Raw genomic sequence first — 18,707 nt, 5'->3', positions numbered from 1 at the left:
GAAGAGGATTAATTCCTGGTGGAGGACAGGGAGAAAGGGGTAACAGCTGTAGAGAAGGCAGAGATTTTGCTGACTCAGCAGCTTCTATGGAGACTTGAATGCAACTTAAAGCTGGCCAACAGTGGCAGGAGCCTTCAAGGAGGAGGGGGACAGCAACACAACCTGCCCTCTCTTGAAATAAATCAAGACATGGGACTTTAAGGCAGAGAGGTTTTTTAACTCTGTATTTGGCACTGGTGCCACCGCTGCTGGGATACTGTGTCCCGTTCTGATGCCCGCAATGCAAGACAGATGTTGATAAACTGGAGGTGGCTCAGAGAACAGCCACGAGAACGATTAAAGGCTTAGAAAACCAGCCTTACAGAGACAGACTCGAGGAGCTCAATCTGTTAAGTTTAACATACCCTGAGAAGACTCAGACTCCAGAATCTCTGCCGGGGTTGCCAGGAGACAGTCACCATCAGCTGCAACTTTTGTAGGCAGAATCTCTGGGGAGAGGCCTATGAAGGCAACTCAGAGATGTGGGGCCTGGAAATGGGAGTGGGGAAGGAAATGAATGGGGAAGGCATCGTTGGTGGACAGGAGTAGGTTCAGGGAAATGCCATGAGAGGTCACCTGAGTGGAGCTTACATGCATAGATGAGAAGCTTCAACTTGGTTTGGAGGCAAGGGGGAGCCAATGGAAGGATTCAAAGAGGGAGGTGACAAACAGGGTCCAACATTGCGATTTTATCAGCAGCAGAAGGTGAGTTTCAAAACACGCACTGCAAACATAACCAGAGGAAAAGGCAGAGCACAAAGGAGACCAGTGTGGGGACGAATTTTCTAGTGATATTTTAGGCGTCTATGAGGCATGTTTAACACAGAAGAACCCACTGACAAGAGGAACTGATGCAATGAAAGTAGGTCTTTAAAGTTCTAAAATGTTTCTAACCATTTGTCATGATTAAATGGGGTATGTCTAATAAATACCCATTAGGGGAATCAACTTATTAGTAAATAAAGTGCCAGGCAGCTGCAAATACTAAAATCCAGATATAGTTAACCTTTAAAAATACATATTTCTGTGCATAGATCAACCGGATAGAATGAGAGTTCAATCTACTATTTGGATAACAAAAAGTGACCTGGCTAGCAGGTGTCTAAGGGCACCTGATTCTGTACTTAAAGCTCTTTTAAATAAATCTGTGTACATTCATATTCAATGTATAAGAACAAACCAATCCATGAATGAGGCCGAACTTCCAAATAATGGCCACCAAATGGCAACACTTAAATATAGTGATGTACAGTAAAACTGGGGTAAGGAGGTGATATATGCATTTGAATACAGCTAAATGTACATGAATACACCTAGGAACAAAGAATGCAGGCTGTGTGTACAGGATGGGAGACTCTATACTGGGAAGCAGTGACTCTTAAAAAGATTTGGGAGTCATGGTGGATAATCAGCTGAATGTGAGCTCCCAGTGTGACACTGTGGCTAAAAGAGCGAATGCGATCCTGGGATACATAAACAAGGGAATCTTGAGGAAGGGTAGAGAGGTCATTTTACCTCTATATTTGGCACTGGTGAGATTAGTGCTGAAAGACTGTGTCCAGTTCTGGTGCCCACAATTCAAGCAAGATGTTGAAAAACTGGAGAGGGTTCAGAGAAGAGCCGCAAGAATGATTAAAGGATAGAAAACCTGCCTTATAATGACAGACTCAAGGAGCTTGATCTATTTAGCTTCATAAAGAGAAGGTTATGGGGTGACTCAATTACAGTCTTTAAGTACCTACAGAGGAACAAATATTTCATAGCTGTTCAGTTTGGCAGAGAAAGGTAGAACACAATCCAATGGTTAGAAATTCAGACTAGAAATAAGGTGTACATGTTTAACAGTGAGCGTAATTAAGCATTGGAACCATTTACACCAAGGGACATGGTAGATTCTCCATCACTGACAATTTTGAAATCAAGATTGGATGTTTTTCTAAAAGATCTACTTTAGGAATTATTTTGGGGCAGTTCTCTAGCCTGTGTTATACAGGAGGTCAGACGAGATGGTCACAATGGTCCCTTTTGGCCTTGGAATCTATGAAAGCTAATACAGCAGTAAGATCACTATCCATATTCTGAAATAAGGCAAATAAATCAATTCTATGGGTTCAGTTCTCCCCTTGCAGGATTGACTAACTCACTGAGAGTCGCCAATGTCTCATGAGGGAGAATAGGTCCTTATACGTCTAAAAGCTGGGCCTATATTCCAGAGGTAAAGGTGAGAAGCTTGACATAGTCATAACGGATGTCTCTCTCCCTGCTGCTCTGCGCAGATATAAACATTGCATGTCACTCTCCATCGTTAATTGATCAGCACTGTGCGGTTCAGACACATCAGAATGATCTTACAAATTCAGTTCATCTGGCTGTTCGTGCTCTGAATCCAGAATAAGAATCAAACCAAGCAGGAAATGACTTAAAAAAGCAAAGTGTTGCCATATACAATTTGACTTTACAATGAGACCAGTGACTTTTCTTATCTACAGTTTTAAATCTATTCACATTAAGATGACATATTGATTAAAATGTGACTATTAGCAGTGAATGGGAACATAGTAGAGTTTATTTGTTTTTGCCAGAGGTGCATCTTTATTTGTACTTTCTTTGCACATTCAGATTCCAGAATCCCTGTCAGTTTCTCCAGGAGACCGAGTCACTATCAGCAGCAAAGCCAGTTCCAGCCTCATCTTTGATGGAACGAACCATTTATCCCAGTACCATAAGAAATTGGGACAAGTTCCTAACTCCTTATCTGCCATGCTTCTACCCTGCAATCTGGGGTCCCAGCCCAGTTCAGTGAAAGTGGGTCTGGAACGGATTTCACTCTCATAATAAGCAGCATGAAATTCTGGAGATGCTGGAGATTGTTATTGCCAGCAAGCTGCTAGCTCCCCTCTCTCAGTGATACAGACCAACATAAAAGCCTCTCTGTGTTGTGCAGTTCAATATAACACCTGCTTTCTAAACAGTCACCCTCTCAGGGCAACTGCTACGCGGGCTCTGGGGATCCAGTGTTGAACAGCCTTTAGGTGCTTCACTGCCTGGGCCAGTGCTTCATTCCCCTGTGCTCCTCCTACTTCCTTTACTTGCAAAGCAAATAAAAATAAGGAGATGGTCAAGCCAAGTTTGCTGCTAGAGAAGTTTCCTTCCTTACCAAAGGGATTGGACTTCGTTTGAGCTGCAGAATCGTTTTTTCCTGGCTTAAATGGTTTTACACCTTGATCCCCAAAACATATTTCTTCCTGGCTGCCCAGAAGACTGTCAAAGCCTTGCAAGGTTAAGAGAAATGGTCAGTCCAAAGCCTGGGAGGGCTGCAGAGGCCTGAATCTTCAATCCCAGAAGCACATTGTTATAAGTCAACCAGATCAGGCTCTGATGTCCTGTGATCATGTGCGGTAGACAAACAGCATACAGGGTGATCTCTCTGCCCTTTTTATTGCAGCCTCACATCTGAGCTTTCATTCCCATGGCTGCTAAGAAACTCAGAGTGAAAGTTCTGACCCCCACACTCACATCAGCTAGCCCTACACACATGTGCATCACAACTGGGTCGCTCTTCGATGATACAGTAAAACTCACCCTTGTGCAAAAAGCCAACACCAGACAGATGGACCACTGAAGCCATTAAATGGTGCGTGGGTCTTATTTTGGCCCTCTGCGTGGGGGCTAATTTCACCCATCGTAAATAATAGCAGAGACATTAGCCCTGTGCAGTTCCCCTATGAAGGGGTAAATGCAGAGAGATCACCCAGGATACTATTTGTCTACGCCACATGGTCACAGGACATCAGAGCCTGAACACAATGCAAAGGCCCATGAGTTAATTTCCTGCAGACAGGTATTTGGGAGGGGATTTACAGTGTGATAGTAACGCCACATTCAAGAAATGTAAACCGAAAGCTGAGGACATTCGTTCCCATTGCTTCTGACCAACCTCATTTCATTGCTAAGTGGGAAAGCAGCCCTAGGAGCAGCCCTGCTGTCTTACTACTTCAGTGATGTTCCATTTGCTCACTTGACCCTTTTCTACTTAGTCTGAATTATATGTAAATTTACACAGAGCAGCTGCTTTGCATCAGCTATCCCCAGGTGGTATTTCTCTGTTCCATTTTACTCCCTGTGCTTTGATCAGTCAGCCAGCCAGCTGAGATGTATCAGGTTGATCACACAGGCTCATGGCATCTGGCTGGTAGTGCTCTGCATTACAGGCAAGTAGAAATAACGGAGAGACTAACAAGGAAATGATCCCAAATGAAACCAAGGGGTGTAGATATTTTGGGTCAGAACCTCAGCCAGCGTGAATGAATTTCAGTGGCACTTTGCCAGTCTACACCACCTGAGGATCTGACCCATTACGCTTTGCTTTATCAGATCATGTGCCCTCCTCAGGTGTTATCTATACACACACTTTTCATGTGATTGAAAACAACAAGGCATGTGACACTGAAATTAAATAAAAATGTGGAAAGATCCTGTCACTATGGATAAGGCCCAATACAACTGAGATTTCTAGCCTGCATATATACATATATTATTTTATATTTTGTTTTATTCTCAGACTCCAAGGGACGTTGTGCTGACTCGGACCCCAAAATCTGTCAGTGTCAGTGCTTCAGCAACATATGATTTGGGGGCAGGGCTTGGGTCAGACCCTGGGGCCCGCCCACATCACAGCTGAAAGCATCAGTTTCCCTTATCAGTGTGTAGAAGGAGGCTTTTTCCTTATAGCAGTGTTACAAATCCAGGTGTGACATACCTGTGTGAGTGTCTACAGCCCCCTGCACACAGCTAACTCATCATGCCCAGGAAACAGGTTAAAACACAGTAGAACCTCGACCACCAGCTTGGGTTTGACTGTGGGGCTGGGCAGAGCCATTCACGGAAGCCTGTGCATGACCAGCCTCACTCACTGGCCCCTCCGGGTCTCCTCAAGTCTCTGGAGGCACAGCACGAGGCAGCAAGCACTAGGAAAGTTGCTGCTAATGTCTGCCCTCCAGGGACCCATCCGCACCTCCCCAGTCACAAAGCTGGGTGCTGAAGCTAGAACCACCTCTGCAAATACCTCACTCCCCAACTCCCCCGTCACACATACAGCACACCAGGGCCTAGAACCCTCATGCTTCTGTTCCCCAAAATACAGCCCTTTACCACTGGGCTAAAAGCTTCCTTACAGGCATGGACTGTGCCATCTTTGGTGCTTGGAGAAAGCACTCTGCTAATATTAGGCATAATCAATCATTTCCTGTACCTCAGCTAACATCTCCGCCAGGTACAGACCAGAGTTGAAGCTTTTCAGCACTTTGTTCTACATTCTAGTGAGTTAAATCTTGGCAAGAACAGAAGTGCCACAAACATCTCTCCAGGAAAAGCATTTACTAAAGCTACATCTATCTTTCCATCTGTTATTTATAACCCATGAAACCATCATGACTATTATCAATAACTTTTATAAGACAAGTCTTTTGTAGGGTGGTTGTTCTCCAAATGTTCATTCTTGTTACTTCCACAAGTTCAAATGTAATATATAATTAAGTGCGTGCACATACTCACACTCCTCTAGGGCTCTTTCCTGGGAGGATTTATCCTTCTCTGTTTCTGTGGAATAGCATCCAACCTCTCTGCAAGGCGCACCAGCTCCTTAAAGCTGGGGAACAAGTGTTAGTTCCACAATCTCCTTCAAACTCCCTTTAAGTCTTTGCAACAATGGTCTGCACAGCTTGCTTCTCCTCCAGTTGAGTGAGGGAACCTGCAGTTTAAATCCAACAAAACTCCAACGTCCCTGGAACACAATCTATAAAACAGACCCTTCTAGTCATTATGCCACTCCATTGCTGAGTTCTTCAGTTTGACTGACTCCAATCCCTGTTTATAAACTCCTCCCCTTCCCATTGCGTTCCCATTGGTTCCATTTTCAGAGTGGCACTAGGTATGCCCTGCCAGAGGCTTGCACACAAGGAAAATCACCTAAGCAGCTTCAAACAGCTAATAGGCATGCCCAGTGCCTCCCACACCAATTTCTGCATGATTCTGGCCCATCCAGCAGAGTCTCCCTGCCTGGCTCTGATAAATCTGCAGGTACACAGAGTATCCCAAAACCAAAACCATATCCTCCACACTCTTTCTTCCCATACATAGCCCACAAAATGCTGCAATGCGAGCATGTGGGTCACATTTGCATTGTAGTGTACCCAGTCCATTGTGGGTGCTACTGGAAATCATAATGGTAAATACTAGTAGCAGGTCCCTTACCTAATCTGTGGACCAGCCACTAGAGGGCAGTATCTCTCTCTCATTCACACACACAAACACTGACTGCATGTTACAGTGAGGCCAAACCTTATTATAATACTCTGGTAGGGACACGAACAACCTGGTAGATATGACTCTATAGAGAAACCTGATATCCTAGCAGTGCTAGAAGAATGCTAATTGTTTTTATTCTGGCTGCTGCTAGCGCAATTTTTAAGTATCAGATGGACTAACCAGGCAGCCTGCCTGCTGCTTCTTTCTTGTACTCTCAGTAGCTCCCCCAGCGAGGGGGAGTGCCGGCAGGGTAATGTCTAATGACTCCATGGATCTACAAAACCTAGATCTCCTTTGATTCCACAACTAGTCCAGTGCATTCAATAGCAAAGAGGGTGTCAGAATGGTCTTCCCTAGCCTGGGAAAACTTTTCCTTAAGAGTCAGTAACAATCTTGGAAAAACATTTATTGGAGGCAACATTTCAAATATATTCCTTTGATTTATCCTGGGCCTGATCCTGCTGTCCTAGTGCAGGCTAAGGAGACAGTGGACTCATTTTTTTCGAAGGGTTTTCGATTTGTTAAGCTAGTTAGATTCACTGCCACAGGGATCACTGACTAGCTGCTAAGTGATAACTTTAAACTACGTTTGTAACCCCTTGGGCAGATTTTCCTCAAACCAAACAATAATATTCAATGCCAGAATCTGGGCAACACTAAGGTCAACACAAGCCAATGGGACTGTCCACTTGCTTAAGGTTGCACATGTGCCTAAAGAACCCTCCTGAATCGGGGCCACAATGAAGTACTGCAGTTCACCCTTGTCGCCACCAGAGGGTGTCAGAAGCCTTATGCTGAATATACTGCATATGAATATTGCAGGTGAAATACCTCAATATTTTCTGCAACAGTTTAAACAAATCCGTTCTTCAGTTTTAAACATGAGAACCATAGCACACACCATCTGCCTTGCAGCGATATACCTAAGTGATGCATCCCTGCCATCCCGACTACTTATAATTGCTCCATTTCACTCTCTTTATTTTTACACAGAGTTTGTTGCTTAACGTTGGGCAGCTCAGATTAATTGGAGTAATTTTGCTGGCTCATTTTATCTGGCTAATGCTGTAAGGTAAGTAAAAAAAAATTAGACAATACATTTAAAAATTAAAATCAAAATTGTGGCTTCATCCCACAACTATAACTTTATATATTATGTTAATGCCTTCATGTGATTAAAGAAATCAAGGAAATATTGTACCAAAATAAACTGGAGACATACATGACCAGATCCTCAGTTGGTGTAAATCAGTGTAGCTCCCTTGAAGTCAATGTCATTTATACCAGCTATGGATCTGGCCCACACGGTGTAATATTGTTACACCTTAGAGACTAACAAATTTATTAGAGCATAAGCTTTCGTGCGCTACAGCTCACTTCATCAGATGCATAGAATGGAACATATAGTAAGAGATATATATACATATATATATATATATATATATATACACATACAGATAAGTTAGAAGTTACCATACAAACTGTGAGAGGCTAATTAGTTAAGATGAGCTATTATTAGCAGGAGAAAAAAAAACCTACAATACCCACCTGCTGAAGTGAAAAGACAGATTGATAGAGCCAGAAGAGTACCCAGAAGTCACCTATTACAGAACAGGCCCAACAAAGAAAATAACAGAACGCCACTAGCCATCACCTTCAGCCCCCAACTAAAACCACTCCAGAGCATCATCAAAGATTTACAACCTATCCTGATAAATGATCCCTCACTCTCACAGATCTTGGGAGATAGACCAGTCCTCACTTACAGACAGCCCCCTAACCTGAAGCAAATACTCACCAGCAACCACACACCACACAACAAAAACACTAACCCAGGAACCTATCCTTGCATCAAAGCCCGATGCCAACTCTGTCCACATATTTATTCAAGTGACACCATCATAGGACCTAATCACATTAGCCACACCACCAGGGGCTCGTTCACCTGCACATCTACCAATGTGATATATGCCATCATGTGCCAGCAATGCCCCTCTGCCATGTACATTGGTCAAACTGGACAGTCTCTACGTAAAAGAATAAATGGACACAAATCAGACATCAAGAATTATAACATTCAAAAACCGGTAGGAGAACACTTCAACCTCTGTGGCCACTCAGTAAAAGATCTAAGGGTGGCAATTTTGCAACAGAAAAGCTTCAAAAACAGACTCCAACGAGAAACTGCTGAGCTTGAATTAATATGCAAACTAGATACCATTAACTTGGGTTTGAATAGAGAGGGGGAGTGGCTGGGTCATTACACATATTGAATCCATTTCCTTAAGTTAAGTATCGTCACACCTTCTTGTCAACTGTCTAAATGGGCCATCTTGATTATCACTACAAAAGTTTTTTTTCTCCTGCTAATAATAGCTCATCTTAACTAATTAGCCTCTCACAGTTTGTATGGTAACTTCTAACTTATCTGTGTGTGTGTGTATATATATATATATATATATATGTTCCATTCTATGCATCCGATGAAGTGAGCTGTAGCTCACGAAAGCTTATGCTCTAATAAATTGGTTAGTCTCTAAGGTGCCACAGGTACTCCTGTTCTTTTTGCGGATACAAACTAACATGGCTGCTACTCTGGAACCTGTAATATTGTTGAAGTCGTTGGCTCATGTAATGGATTAAAATATATGGAGTGGATTTTTTTGTTTTGTTCTGTTTTTAAGATAATATTTGGAACATTTATAACTGTTCAGAACAACCAGTATGCATCACTTGGGTACAGTGATGCAAAGCAGATAGTGTGTTTTGGACACATGGTTTAAAAATACTCAGTAGATTTGACTGTCAGAACATGCAGAATTGGCATCAATTTTATTACTATCTACAATCGTCACAATCCTGTACAGTATATGGTAATGAGACTTAGGTCTCCCCCTAGTGGCAAGCAGAATTCTCTTCAGTGCTTCTGGCATTGAAATATGGGGAAGGCTTGAAACATTGGACATTAATAACTTACTAAAGAAAAATATATTTATTTCAATGAATAAAAAAGTTCTGATAAGAAAACATGCTAATGAATTTACAGCTTCAAACCAGACATTCATTACCCATGAAATATACAAACTGAGTCAATGCCAATTAAAATAACTAAGCTCCCCCATTTATCACCATTTCTCAAAACAGAAACCTCAAATATCCCCTCAAGAAAAAGCCTTTGTAAATACAAAAAATACAGGACTTTTTCTGGTGAGAATACTTGAGGTTTCTTTTTGTGGAGTGGTGGCATCTAAGGGAGGTTCAGTCTTTTCATTGACTCGTCTTATAAAGCTTTTTTGTGAAGAAATCACGGTTTAATGCTGTACATTCATTTAGAATATTTTCTGATCAACACATTTTTACAAATCAAAATAAAATATTCCTATATTGCTTGTTAATATGTTTCCAACTGTGACAGTCCTGTAAATGGATTACCACTAGAGGGAGTCATAACAAGCCTTATGCTGAATATTGTAGACGATGATAAATTAATTGCAACTGAGTATGTTCTGAGATGGTATCAAATGAACTACTGCAGAGCATCCTAATTGCCCCCAGAGGGAGGCATAACACAATGTATTGTATGTATTGTGACTGTTACAAATGGTAATACGCAGCCTGATGTATCATTTTGATGATCTGTTCAATCGATGTTTGCTCAAGGAGATTCCATCTTTTATCAAATCATTTCCAGCTCAATAAACAGAAACAGTATTCCTCTCACAGGCCACTGTTGTGATCTCTTTCTCATTGCCTTTCTGTAGCTTGGTTCAATAAGCCTGATCTGCAGCCCACTGGAGTCAATAGAAATCTTTTCAGTTGCCTTCGGATCAGGTCTTGTCTACGGTGTTCACAAAAACCCCATCACTAGAGTTACACATTGGTTGTTTAGGCTTTTGGTTGGTAGTGGGTGTTAATTATTACCCTGCTATTCTGTCATCCCATGATTTTAATGTGCTGATGTTTGCAGCCTGCTGGGAGGGGGTTGGACCACTGCTGAAAGGTAAAACCTTTGTACTTAAATATTTTAAGCTGCTTAAGGTCCTAAAATACACGTAAAGACAAAAGATTTGGAAAGCAGCTCCTGCACCTGTCAAGAGCTGAGATCAGGGCTCTGCAAACCCCCTTGCAAAGACTTGAAGACACCACAACCATTCAGGTCCCCATGCTGTGTCCCCTGGGCCAGATGCATTCCTAGCTTCCCCCAAGGGAAGCCAGGCAGAAGGAGAGCCTGCCTGGGGTAGGAGCTCACTGGCACAAGCCCTTCTCTGTCAGCGGGCTCAGACTCAGCCAGTGTAGGTGGATGCATGCGAACGGGGAGTGGTCAGGCCACCCAGTAGATGCCTGGAGGCTATGAAGCGGCAGCCACAGCCCTACTCCCCTTGGCAGAACCTTGGAGGGAGCGGAACACAGTACTGCCACCTGCCCTTCATCAGGGTGAATGCCGCTGGGAACTCAGCTGCCCCCATCGGTGCTGGAACTAGGGGGGGCCAGAGGCCATGGCCCTCCACTTTCTAACAAAAGAAACATAAGTGCAGAATTCAGGGCGCCCGGCAGAATTTTTTCCCCCTCACAGAACAATCGATTCTGCCAGGGAGGCACTGTAACTACACCTTTCACCCACCAGGGGCTGCTGTGGCTCCAGAAGAGAGGGCAGCTGGCTCACTGCCAGAGCCGCCAGCCAGGCCGAGGGAGGGGGCACTTTGGCCTTGCCCCCCCTCCACTGTTCTACAAAGGTCCTGGCACCCTTGCCTGCAGCCGCAGTGGCACACACCCAGTGCCCACAATATTAACCAAGCCCCTTGTGCGTAACTTCTCTGGAAGTCAGAGGGGGCCTCTTGCAAACAGAACCCCTCCATTGAAAAGCCAGAGCCTAAGGTTATCACCCCTCACTGCATTGATATTAATTATCCCCGGCAGAGTAAAGACACCCTGATCTTTCTTCAGTAAGAGACGACAGGCAGGGTCATGCTGATGGCTGATCATCTCGAGACAACTGGTACCCCCGTGTTGGAACACATCACAGGGGCAGGGTGGAGGGAAAGATCCATGTGCTGAAAATGCTCTGGCAACCTAGGGATGTAGGGAAATGAGATGACTTACCTGCAACGCGGTTCTGTGACTGTGTGTACACACAATCCACCCACGCTGTGGGGAAGAGGCACCATACACATGGCTGGCAGGAGTTCCATAGCCCAGAGTCCGCAACAGGGCAGGGCTGGCTTGTTCCTGCCAGGGCCCCTCAGGCCCCTAAACTGTTGCTTCCTTTCTAGTATCAAAAGCCCTGTATGTGGAGAGGAGAGGAGGGGACATATGGGTGTGGCTGCTAAGGGAGGAGGGGGCTGCCTGGTGTGAGGGGCTGACTGCATGCAAGGAAGACAGCCTGTGTTTCGGGGGTGGGGGGGAGGACTGCCTGTGGGAAAGATGGCACTGCCTCTGGGTGTGTGTGCATGAGGGGCTGATTGTATCTGAGGGGGGACTGCCTGTGTGTAAGCAGCTGATTGTATCTGGGGGAGGATTGCCTGTGTGAGAGGGGCTGACTGTATGTGAGGGAACACTGCCGTATGTACGTGAGGGGCTGACTCCATGTGAGGTGGCACTGCGTGTATCATAGAATATCAGGGTTGGAAGGGACCTGAGGAGGTCATCTAGTCCAACCCCCTGCTCAAAGCAGGACCAATCTCCAATTTTTGCCCCAGATCCCTAAATGGCCCCCTCCAGGATTGAACTCACAACCCTGGGTTTAGCAGGCCAATGCTCAAACCACTGAGCTACCCCTCCCCCCACTGAGCTATCTTGTGTGTACGGGGGACAGCTTGTGTGTGAAGGGGTTGACTGTATGTGTGTGTGAGTGTGAATCCGGAAGAGAGCTCTGTGTGAGAGAGAAAGGGGGTGGGGAAGAGAGAGAGAGTGATTTGTAGAGAAAGCAAGCTCATGTAAGTTATAGGGGACTGGGAGGGGACGTGACTTTTGTGGGGAGTCAGGAGATCATGAGCAAGGTTTTTTTTGCAGGGGAGGGAGGAGAGTGTGTCTGTGTGGTATTGTCTATGCCATGTAGGATCCTATGTGTGTGTGATTTGTGGGTGGGAGGCAGGAGAGTCTGTGGAGCTGGGAAGAGTACACAGAGGTTGCCCCTACACTATTAAATGTGGTGCCCACTTTTCAGTGTCATGGCGGACGCTCCGGGACGCCCAATGGCGCAAGGACTAGTGGAGGCCAGGCTCAGGCATTTCAGAGGAGGGCTTTAGGACAAAGTGCTGACAATGTCTGAGACCCGTCTACACTTGCCCTTGTGCTGGTGTAAGCAATGAGGCAACGTCGCACTCCATTTGCTAGTGTAGACATGGCCAGAGGGTGAGAAAACAGAAGGCAGGATTAGTAAAAGAAGCAAGAGGCTGACAATGTGGGTGAAGGAGGAAAAGAACACAACACAGGGAGAACAGAGGAGAAGGAGGCAAGGGAAGAGGGAACGGTTACACCAGCTATAAAAATAATAATGACGGAATATTGACTCTGACGAAAGTGGAGGCAAAGACAACTGAGGTGAAAAGAAAGAAGCAGAAACACGCAATGAAAAGAGACAACTGAAAACTCAAACACAGGCAAGAAGGAAATGTTCAGAAAATGTATCTTATGGTCATACACTGACATCTAGCACCGGAGCATCTAGGCCCCTCCCAGAGAGCTCAACACAAAACGTGTTCCAATAGCCAAGGGCCTGATCCAAAGCCCGTTGGAGTGCATGGGACAACTCCCCTTGACTTAAATGGGCTTTGGCTCAGGCCACAAATCCTTCATATACTCGGGGTTGAGGGAGAAATTCCCCTGTGGTCAGCCCTGGCCAGCCTGCCTCAGCCTCGCCATTTTAATTGTCTTTTTCAAACTGATCAAAATTCTCTCTTCTGGTCCTGCCCTCTTTTCACAGCTTCTAAGGCTAGGGGTTTCAAAAGAGCCTAAGGGAGTTAGAGGCCAAAATTCAACGGGATTTGGGCACCTAACCCCCTTGGGCTCCTTTGAAAATCCCACCCTAATTGCCCCTGCCCTTCTCTCAAACGGGCCAGTGAAGAAGATCTCTCATCACGTGTTCCTCCAGTTCCTCATTTGCATTTTCAGATTCAGCTTCTACATTTTCAGGTTTAGAGTCTGTTTCTTCGCTCACCTGGTCCCTGTTTTCATCACCACCCCATCTGGGAGCTTAATGCCCAGTCCAGGCAGACTTACATGGGCTAGCTCTGCTGGAGCTAGCGTGCTAAAAATAGCAGTGTGACCACAGCAGCACAGGCAGTGGCTTGAGCTAGCCCCCTCAGTACAACCCTGCCCAAGATCACAGAATATCGGAGAATCTCCGGGTTGGAAGGGACCTTAGGAGGTCATCTAGTCCAACCCCCTGCCCAAAGCATCTCAAAGGACTGCTCAAAGATCCTAGCTTTGTACTCGGGTGGCGAGCCCAGGCCACTGCAGCCACACTGTTACGTTTCGCACGCTAGCTCAAGCAGAGTGAGCGTGGGGACATCTACCTGGTCACACCTGCCAGCGGCAGGGCAGAGATACCCCTGCTGACTGTGGCCCTCTCTTCTGGTCGTGCCACATCATGAACCTGGTGCCAGCCCATGTTCATGACTTCTGTGAACAACATCGTCAATGCCCCATCTTTCCCCTGCAGGAGACTCTGAAAAGCCAACCACTTCTCTTCCCGAGCTCTCATTCTTGCCTAGGAGGTCTGGTAGTTTCTGATGCAGACGTGAAGTATCAGGATGAATGCATTCTCCATCCTGCTGCATCCTGTCATCTAGAAACACAGGCTGGGGCAGGGCAAGCTGAGTCTTGACATCTTTAGCCACAAGCTAAGACCACCTGGAGCAGCAGGTTCTCACGGTGGGAGTGGGAGATGTAGCAGAGCTATCCCTAGGCACAAAGGAGTTACGCTCAGCCACTTTGGAGACACCTAGGATGGTTTCCGTGTTGGGCTCAGGTCCTTCACCATCTGGCCTGGGTTAGTACAGTCAGGGCTAACCTTTCTCAAGGTACTGCATAACTTTGAACAGGGAGTGCCTTTTGGTTTTCAGCCTAGATAGGATGGTCTCAGGTACCCTGGTTATAAACGGGGGAAATTGGCATCTTTGGAGGAAGTTGCTATCCTTTATTTATTTTGTCCCCCTGGGGATTAGAAGTGCTTCTAAAGAACCCTACAACTTGTCAGACTCATTCAAGAAATAAGAGTTATTCTCACCAATAACCCCATCATCCCAGAGGTCTTATTCAGACTGCAGAACAGATCTGGCTGTTGGATACCTCAATAGCAGGAGATCATTGCCACAAAGGGCCCCAGTGATAATGATGTGACAGCTGGTGCTGTGAATGTGATGAAGGAACTGATAACTGGCATGCAGCCAGGTCCCCCAAACACAATCTCACCTCAACATCTCTCTGAGCTGTAGGTAAACGCCACCTAATTTGGTAGTGTTTGAGCCCCAGTTGAGTTCAGTCTCAATACCACTCAGCTAAATCATGCTAGATCAGCATTCTGTGCACCATGGCAACCTTCTGTCATACCTTAGAAAGTTCCCAGTTGCACTGCTTTGCTCCGACACAAACTGCATATGTCCTTTTCTATGCAAGAATTTCTAGGCCCCGTATCCTTCCTTGGCCTGGTACAGAAAATATCCAGCAAGTTCCATGCTAACACTGGTATAACTCCATTGATCTCAATGAAGTAACTCCTAATTTATACCTACATAAGGGAGAGCAGAATCAAGTCCATTGCCCATTTGTTTGTGCAAGTATTTTGTCAATGTATGGTTTGCTGTATGTGAAATAAGCTCTGCAGCTCATGCAAAATCTGGGTGGTGTGCTCAATACTACAGCTACATTTTCTGGAGTTGGACGTGAACCAAAATCCTGCATATGAACATCCTGAACTTTGGAAAAGTTTGAATCTGAATCCAAACTTTGCACTTGGACCCATGTCTGATAGTTTCGGCATTTTTGCTTTCAAGGGAATACAGCATGTGACGAGGATTACAATATGTGTCAATACGGACGTGGGAGCAGAGGGACGGGAGAGAAGATAGGATGTATTGATCTGATCATAACTTCTGTCTAACTTCTTGACTGTTTATAGATGATGAAACCAAGGTCACTCGACCTAGCACTGAAGTCTCAGTTTTGCACAATGGAAAAAAACATTTTTATAGGGGAAATGAGCTTTAACAAGTGAACCAAATGCTCCTTCCCCTTCTGCTGTCAGGTTTTTGTACAGCGAGGCGATAGGAACTGATCACTGTGGTGGACGTTCGGTAAAGGAACCAAGGTAGAAATAAAACGTAAGTACCTTGAAATGATTCTGTTTTCGCTGTCTATTCTGTCTTTAAATTTGTCTTTGTTAACACTGTCGAATTATAAAGTGAATATCTGTTGGTGTTGGAAATTGCAGGTAAAGGATGGTTTTCAGGGCAGATACAGTTCAACTGTAATAGAAAAGATATTAATTTGAAGAAAGTAGAACTTTGCTTTTCACTCCAGACCAGGGAAATTCAGTAAATGTTACATGTCTGGTAGTGGTCAAAAATGTTGCTGGCCAGACCCTCAGCTGACGTAAATCAGTGCAGTATTTCCCATTCTCCAACATTGGGACTCCAACAGAGTTATGCCGAGTTACACTAACAAAGGCTCTGGCCCCATATTTCTAAAACATACTGTACCACTCATGCATCTAATGGCCTAGGTTAGGAGGAACTGAGGTTTTTGTAGAGGGAACAGGTAGCAAGGAAGCACTGTGGTACACTTTCGGCAAAGGGACCCGGGTCGAGATCAAACGTAAGTACATTTTTCTTAGTGCTCTTCAGTTTTCTTTGCCACATTTGTCCATTTTCATGTTTTTTGGGTTTTTTTGCATTGGGGTAATTGGTGATATGAGAATGCTAAGAAAATTACCAGGAGATGAGACTGGTAAAATGTATAAAATGAACATATCCTTGAGGAAAGAAAACACCTCTTCCTCCTTAGGTGGAATTTTAGAGCTAAATTGTTACATATTGCATGAATTAGCCAGCCTACTGTGGGCCCATTTAGCTACACAGTAAATAGGTTTCTGTAGGAGAGGAAGTTGATAGGCAATCACTGTGGATCACTTTTGGCAAAGGGACCAAGTTGGAGATAAAACGTAAGTGCATTTTTTACTCTCTTCCAATTCTCTTTGTCCAGTTTGCTATTTTCACAATTTTTTTGGCGGGGGGGTATCTGCAATTTGTGAAATATGAGTGCCAACAGAATTGCTCTCATCATAGATTTGTAAGGTGTCTGAAATAACCCTGTCTTTGAGGACAGAAAATACCGTCACCTCCAAAGATGACATTTGGGCTAAATTGTTATATTTTACATAAATATAGTTGACAGCCCATTTAGTTTCACAGTAAAAAGGTTTTTGTAGAGGGGGAAGTTCACAGGCATTCACTGTGGTTCACTTTCGGGAAGGGGACCAAGTTGGAGATAAAACGTAAGTGCATTTTTGAACTCTCTTCAGATTTTCTATGTCCAATTTGTCCATATTCACAATTTTTGTCTGTAATTCGTGAAATAGGATCACTGACAAAATTACTGAGGCTGTAGATATGTGAAGTATTTGTATAAAATATCCCTGTCCTCATGAGTGGAAAATACTTCCACCTCCCTGGATGGAATTTGGGTTAAACTGCTCTATTTTACGTAAATTAACCTACTTACAATTGAGAGCCCATTTAGTTGTGCAATAAAAAGGTTTCTGTAAAAGAGGAAGGTTATAGACAATCACTGTGGCTCACTTTTGGCAAAGGGACCAAGTTGGAGATAAAACGTAAGTACATTTTATTTGTGATTACTCCCCGTTGTTTTTGCTTGATTTAATGCACAAATGTGGAAAAATGCTGTTTTTTCTCTCTGTCCCTTTCCTTGCTGTCTCACCCCATTCCCAGTCGTTAGTTGTCAAATCCGTACATTTAGTTGTAAGAATTAAAAATCAAAGGGGAATGTTTAAAGAAAAGTCTAATTTTATTTACAAATAAGAATATGATGGCTGAATTCTAGGCTAGTGACAGTGTTGGTCTTCAGTCTTCATCTGAGGCTATCGACACTATTAGTAAAAATTCAGCCATCCTCTTGTCTATAGATTTTAAGTGGAAAAATCCCAAAGTTTCATAACGAAGGTCATGATCCAGCAGCCACTGAAGTCACTAGAAATACTCCCATTGACTTCAGTAGGACTTGGATCAAGCCATATACAAGTGTTTTTGTTTTAATTCAGCATTTTGGCAGTACATCCCATTAAGAGAAACTGAAAATTGTCTCTCAAATAATGTAACCGGTGTGCCCAGATGCCACAGTGATCAACACACTGACAAATGATTAAACAGATTAGATGGGTCTAGACTGATAAAATAGATTAGACTGACGTTAACAAGAAAAGTCCAGTTTTAGAAAAAAATAGTTTAAGAAATGTAGAGAAAATACTAAAAAACTACCTAAAGAGCAGACAAACATTCCTGTTAAAATAATAATTAACCTGCACAAAATAAGTTAATTGGAAGCCACCAGCACAAACGCGGAGGAAAATGTAAAATATGTTGTCGTTAGAGTATGGTAGAGTCTGACAAAATTATCCTCCATTATTAATTGCTAGCTGTATTCGATAAGGTTTAAGTTATCTGCCTCTAGTCATTGTTAGCTGTATATCTATCCAATGCATCTCATAATTGTTTTAAATAATTTTATTTTAAGATCTACAAAAAAAATTTTGACATTTGTCATATCAATTATAATAACGTATCTATGAAAGCAGGTGTAGCAGTGGTGTACGCTATATTTTTATTTTGCACTAGGAAAAAATGGATAAAATTGATTCCTATATTTTAAGTTTTTGTTTTACTGATTATGTTACAAAAGATGTTTTTCAGTAGCTTTGACACAATGCTCTACTCATTTATATTTTGAATTTTAAAAAATATAGTGATACGGCCATTGTGGAGGATAAGCCAATGAAATGATTTTTTTTCTTTTCTTTTTTTTTCTTTTCCAATTACTGTTTTTCACAAACAAGTCAAAAATACTTTAAAAAATTGTTTGGGGCTATATATTGTTTGTAGTATAATATATAAAATGTGTTATTTCAAATGTGTTACAGAGGCTATCAAATGTATGGTATCTATCTGTCCATAGATATAGATAGATATAGGTATAGATGGCATGATTCTCCTCTCAGACTCGTGTAAAATAGGTGTGACTCCACTGAAATCAGAAGTGCTCTCACTCCATCTCTGAAGTTAGCGGAGCTATGAGGTTATACCAGTTTAACACTGGTTTAAATGAAAGGAGAATCAGGTCTATTATCTTAT

The 18,707-nt window shown here is 43.6% G+C and overlaps 1 gene segment (V, D, J or C); it reads left to right on the top strand.

The window, feature by feature from the left end:
* Window positions 1–18,707, top strand: part of LOC144264328 (Ig kappa chain V-III region MOPC 321-like) — a 126,248-nt gene that overhangs the window by 105,135 nt on the left and 2,406 nt on the right. The window contains 1 exon segment of the V gene segment in view: window positions 15,628–15,665. Within this exon segment, the coding sequence occupies window positions 15,628–15,665 (38 nt within the window).

The sequence above is a fragment of the Eretmochelys imbricata genome, chromosome 4 (assembly GCF_965152235.1).
Source record: "Eretmochelys imbricata isolate rEreImb1 chromosome 4, rEreImb1.hap1, whole genome shotgun sequence".
In the NCBI taxonomy this organism is placed as follows: Eukaryota; Metazoa; Chordata; order Testudines; family Cheloniidae; genus Eretmochelys; species Eretmochelys imbricata.
This window is presented reverse-complemented; position numbering and strand designations above follow the sequence as displayed.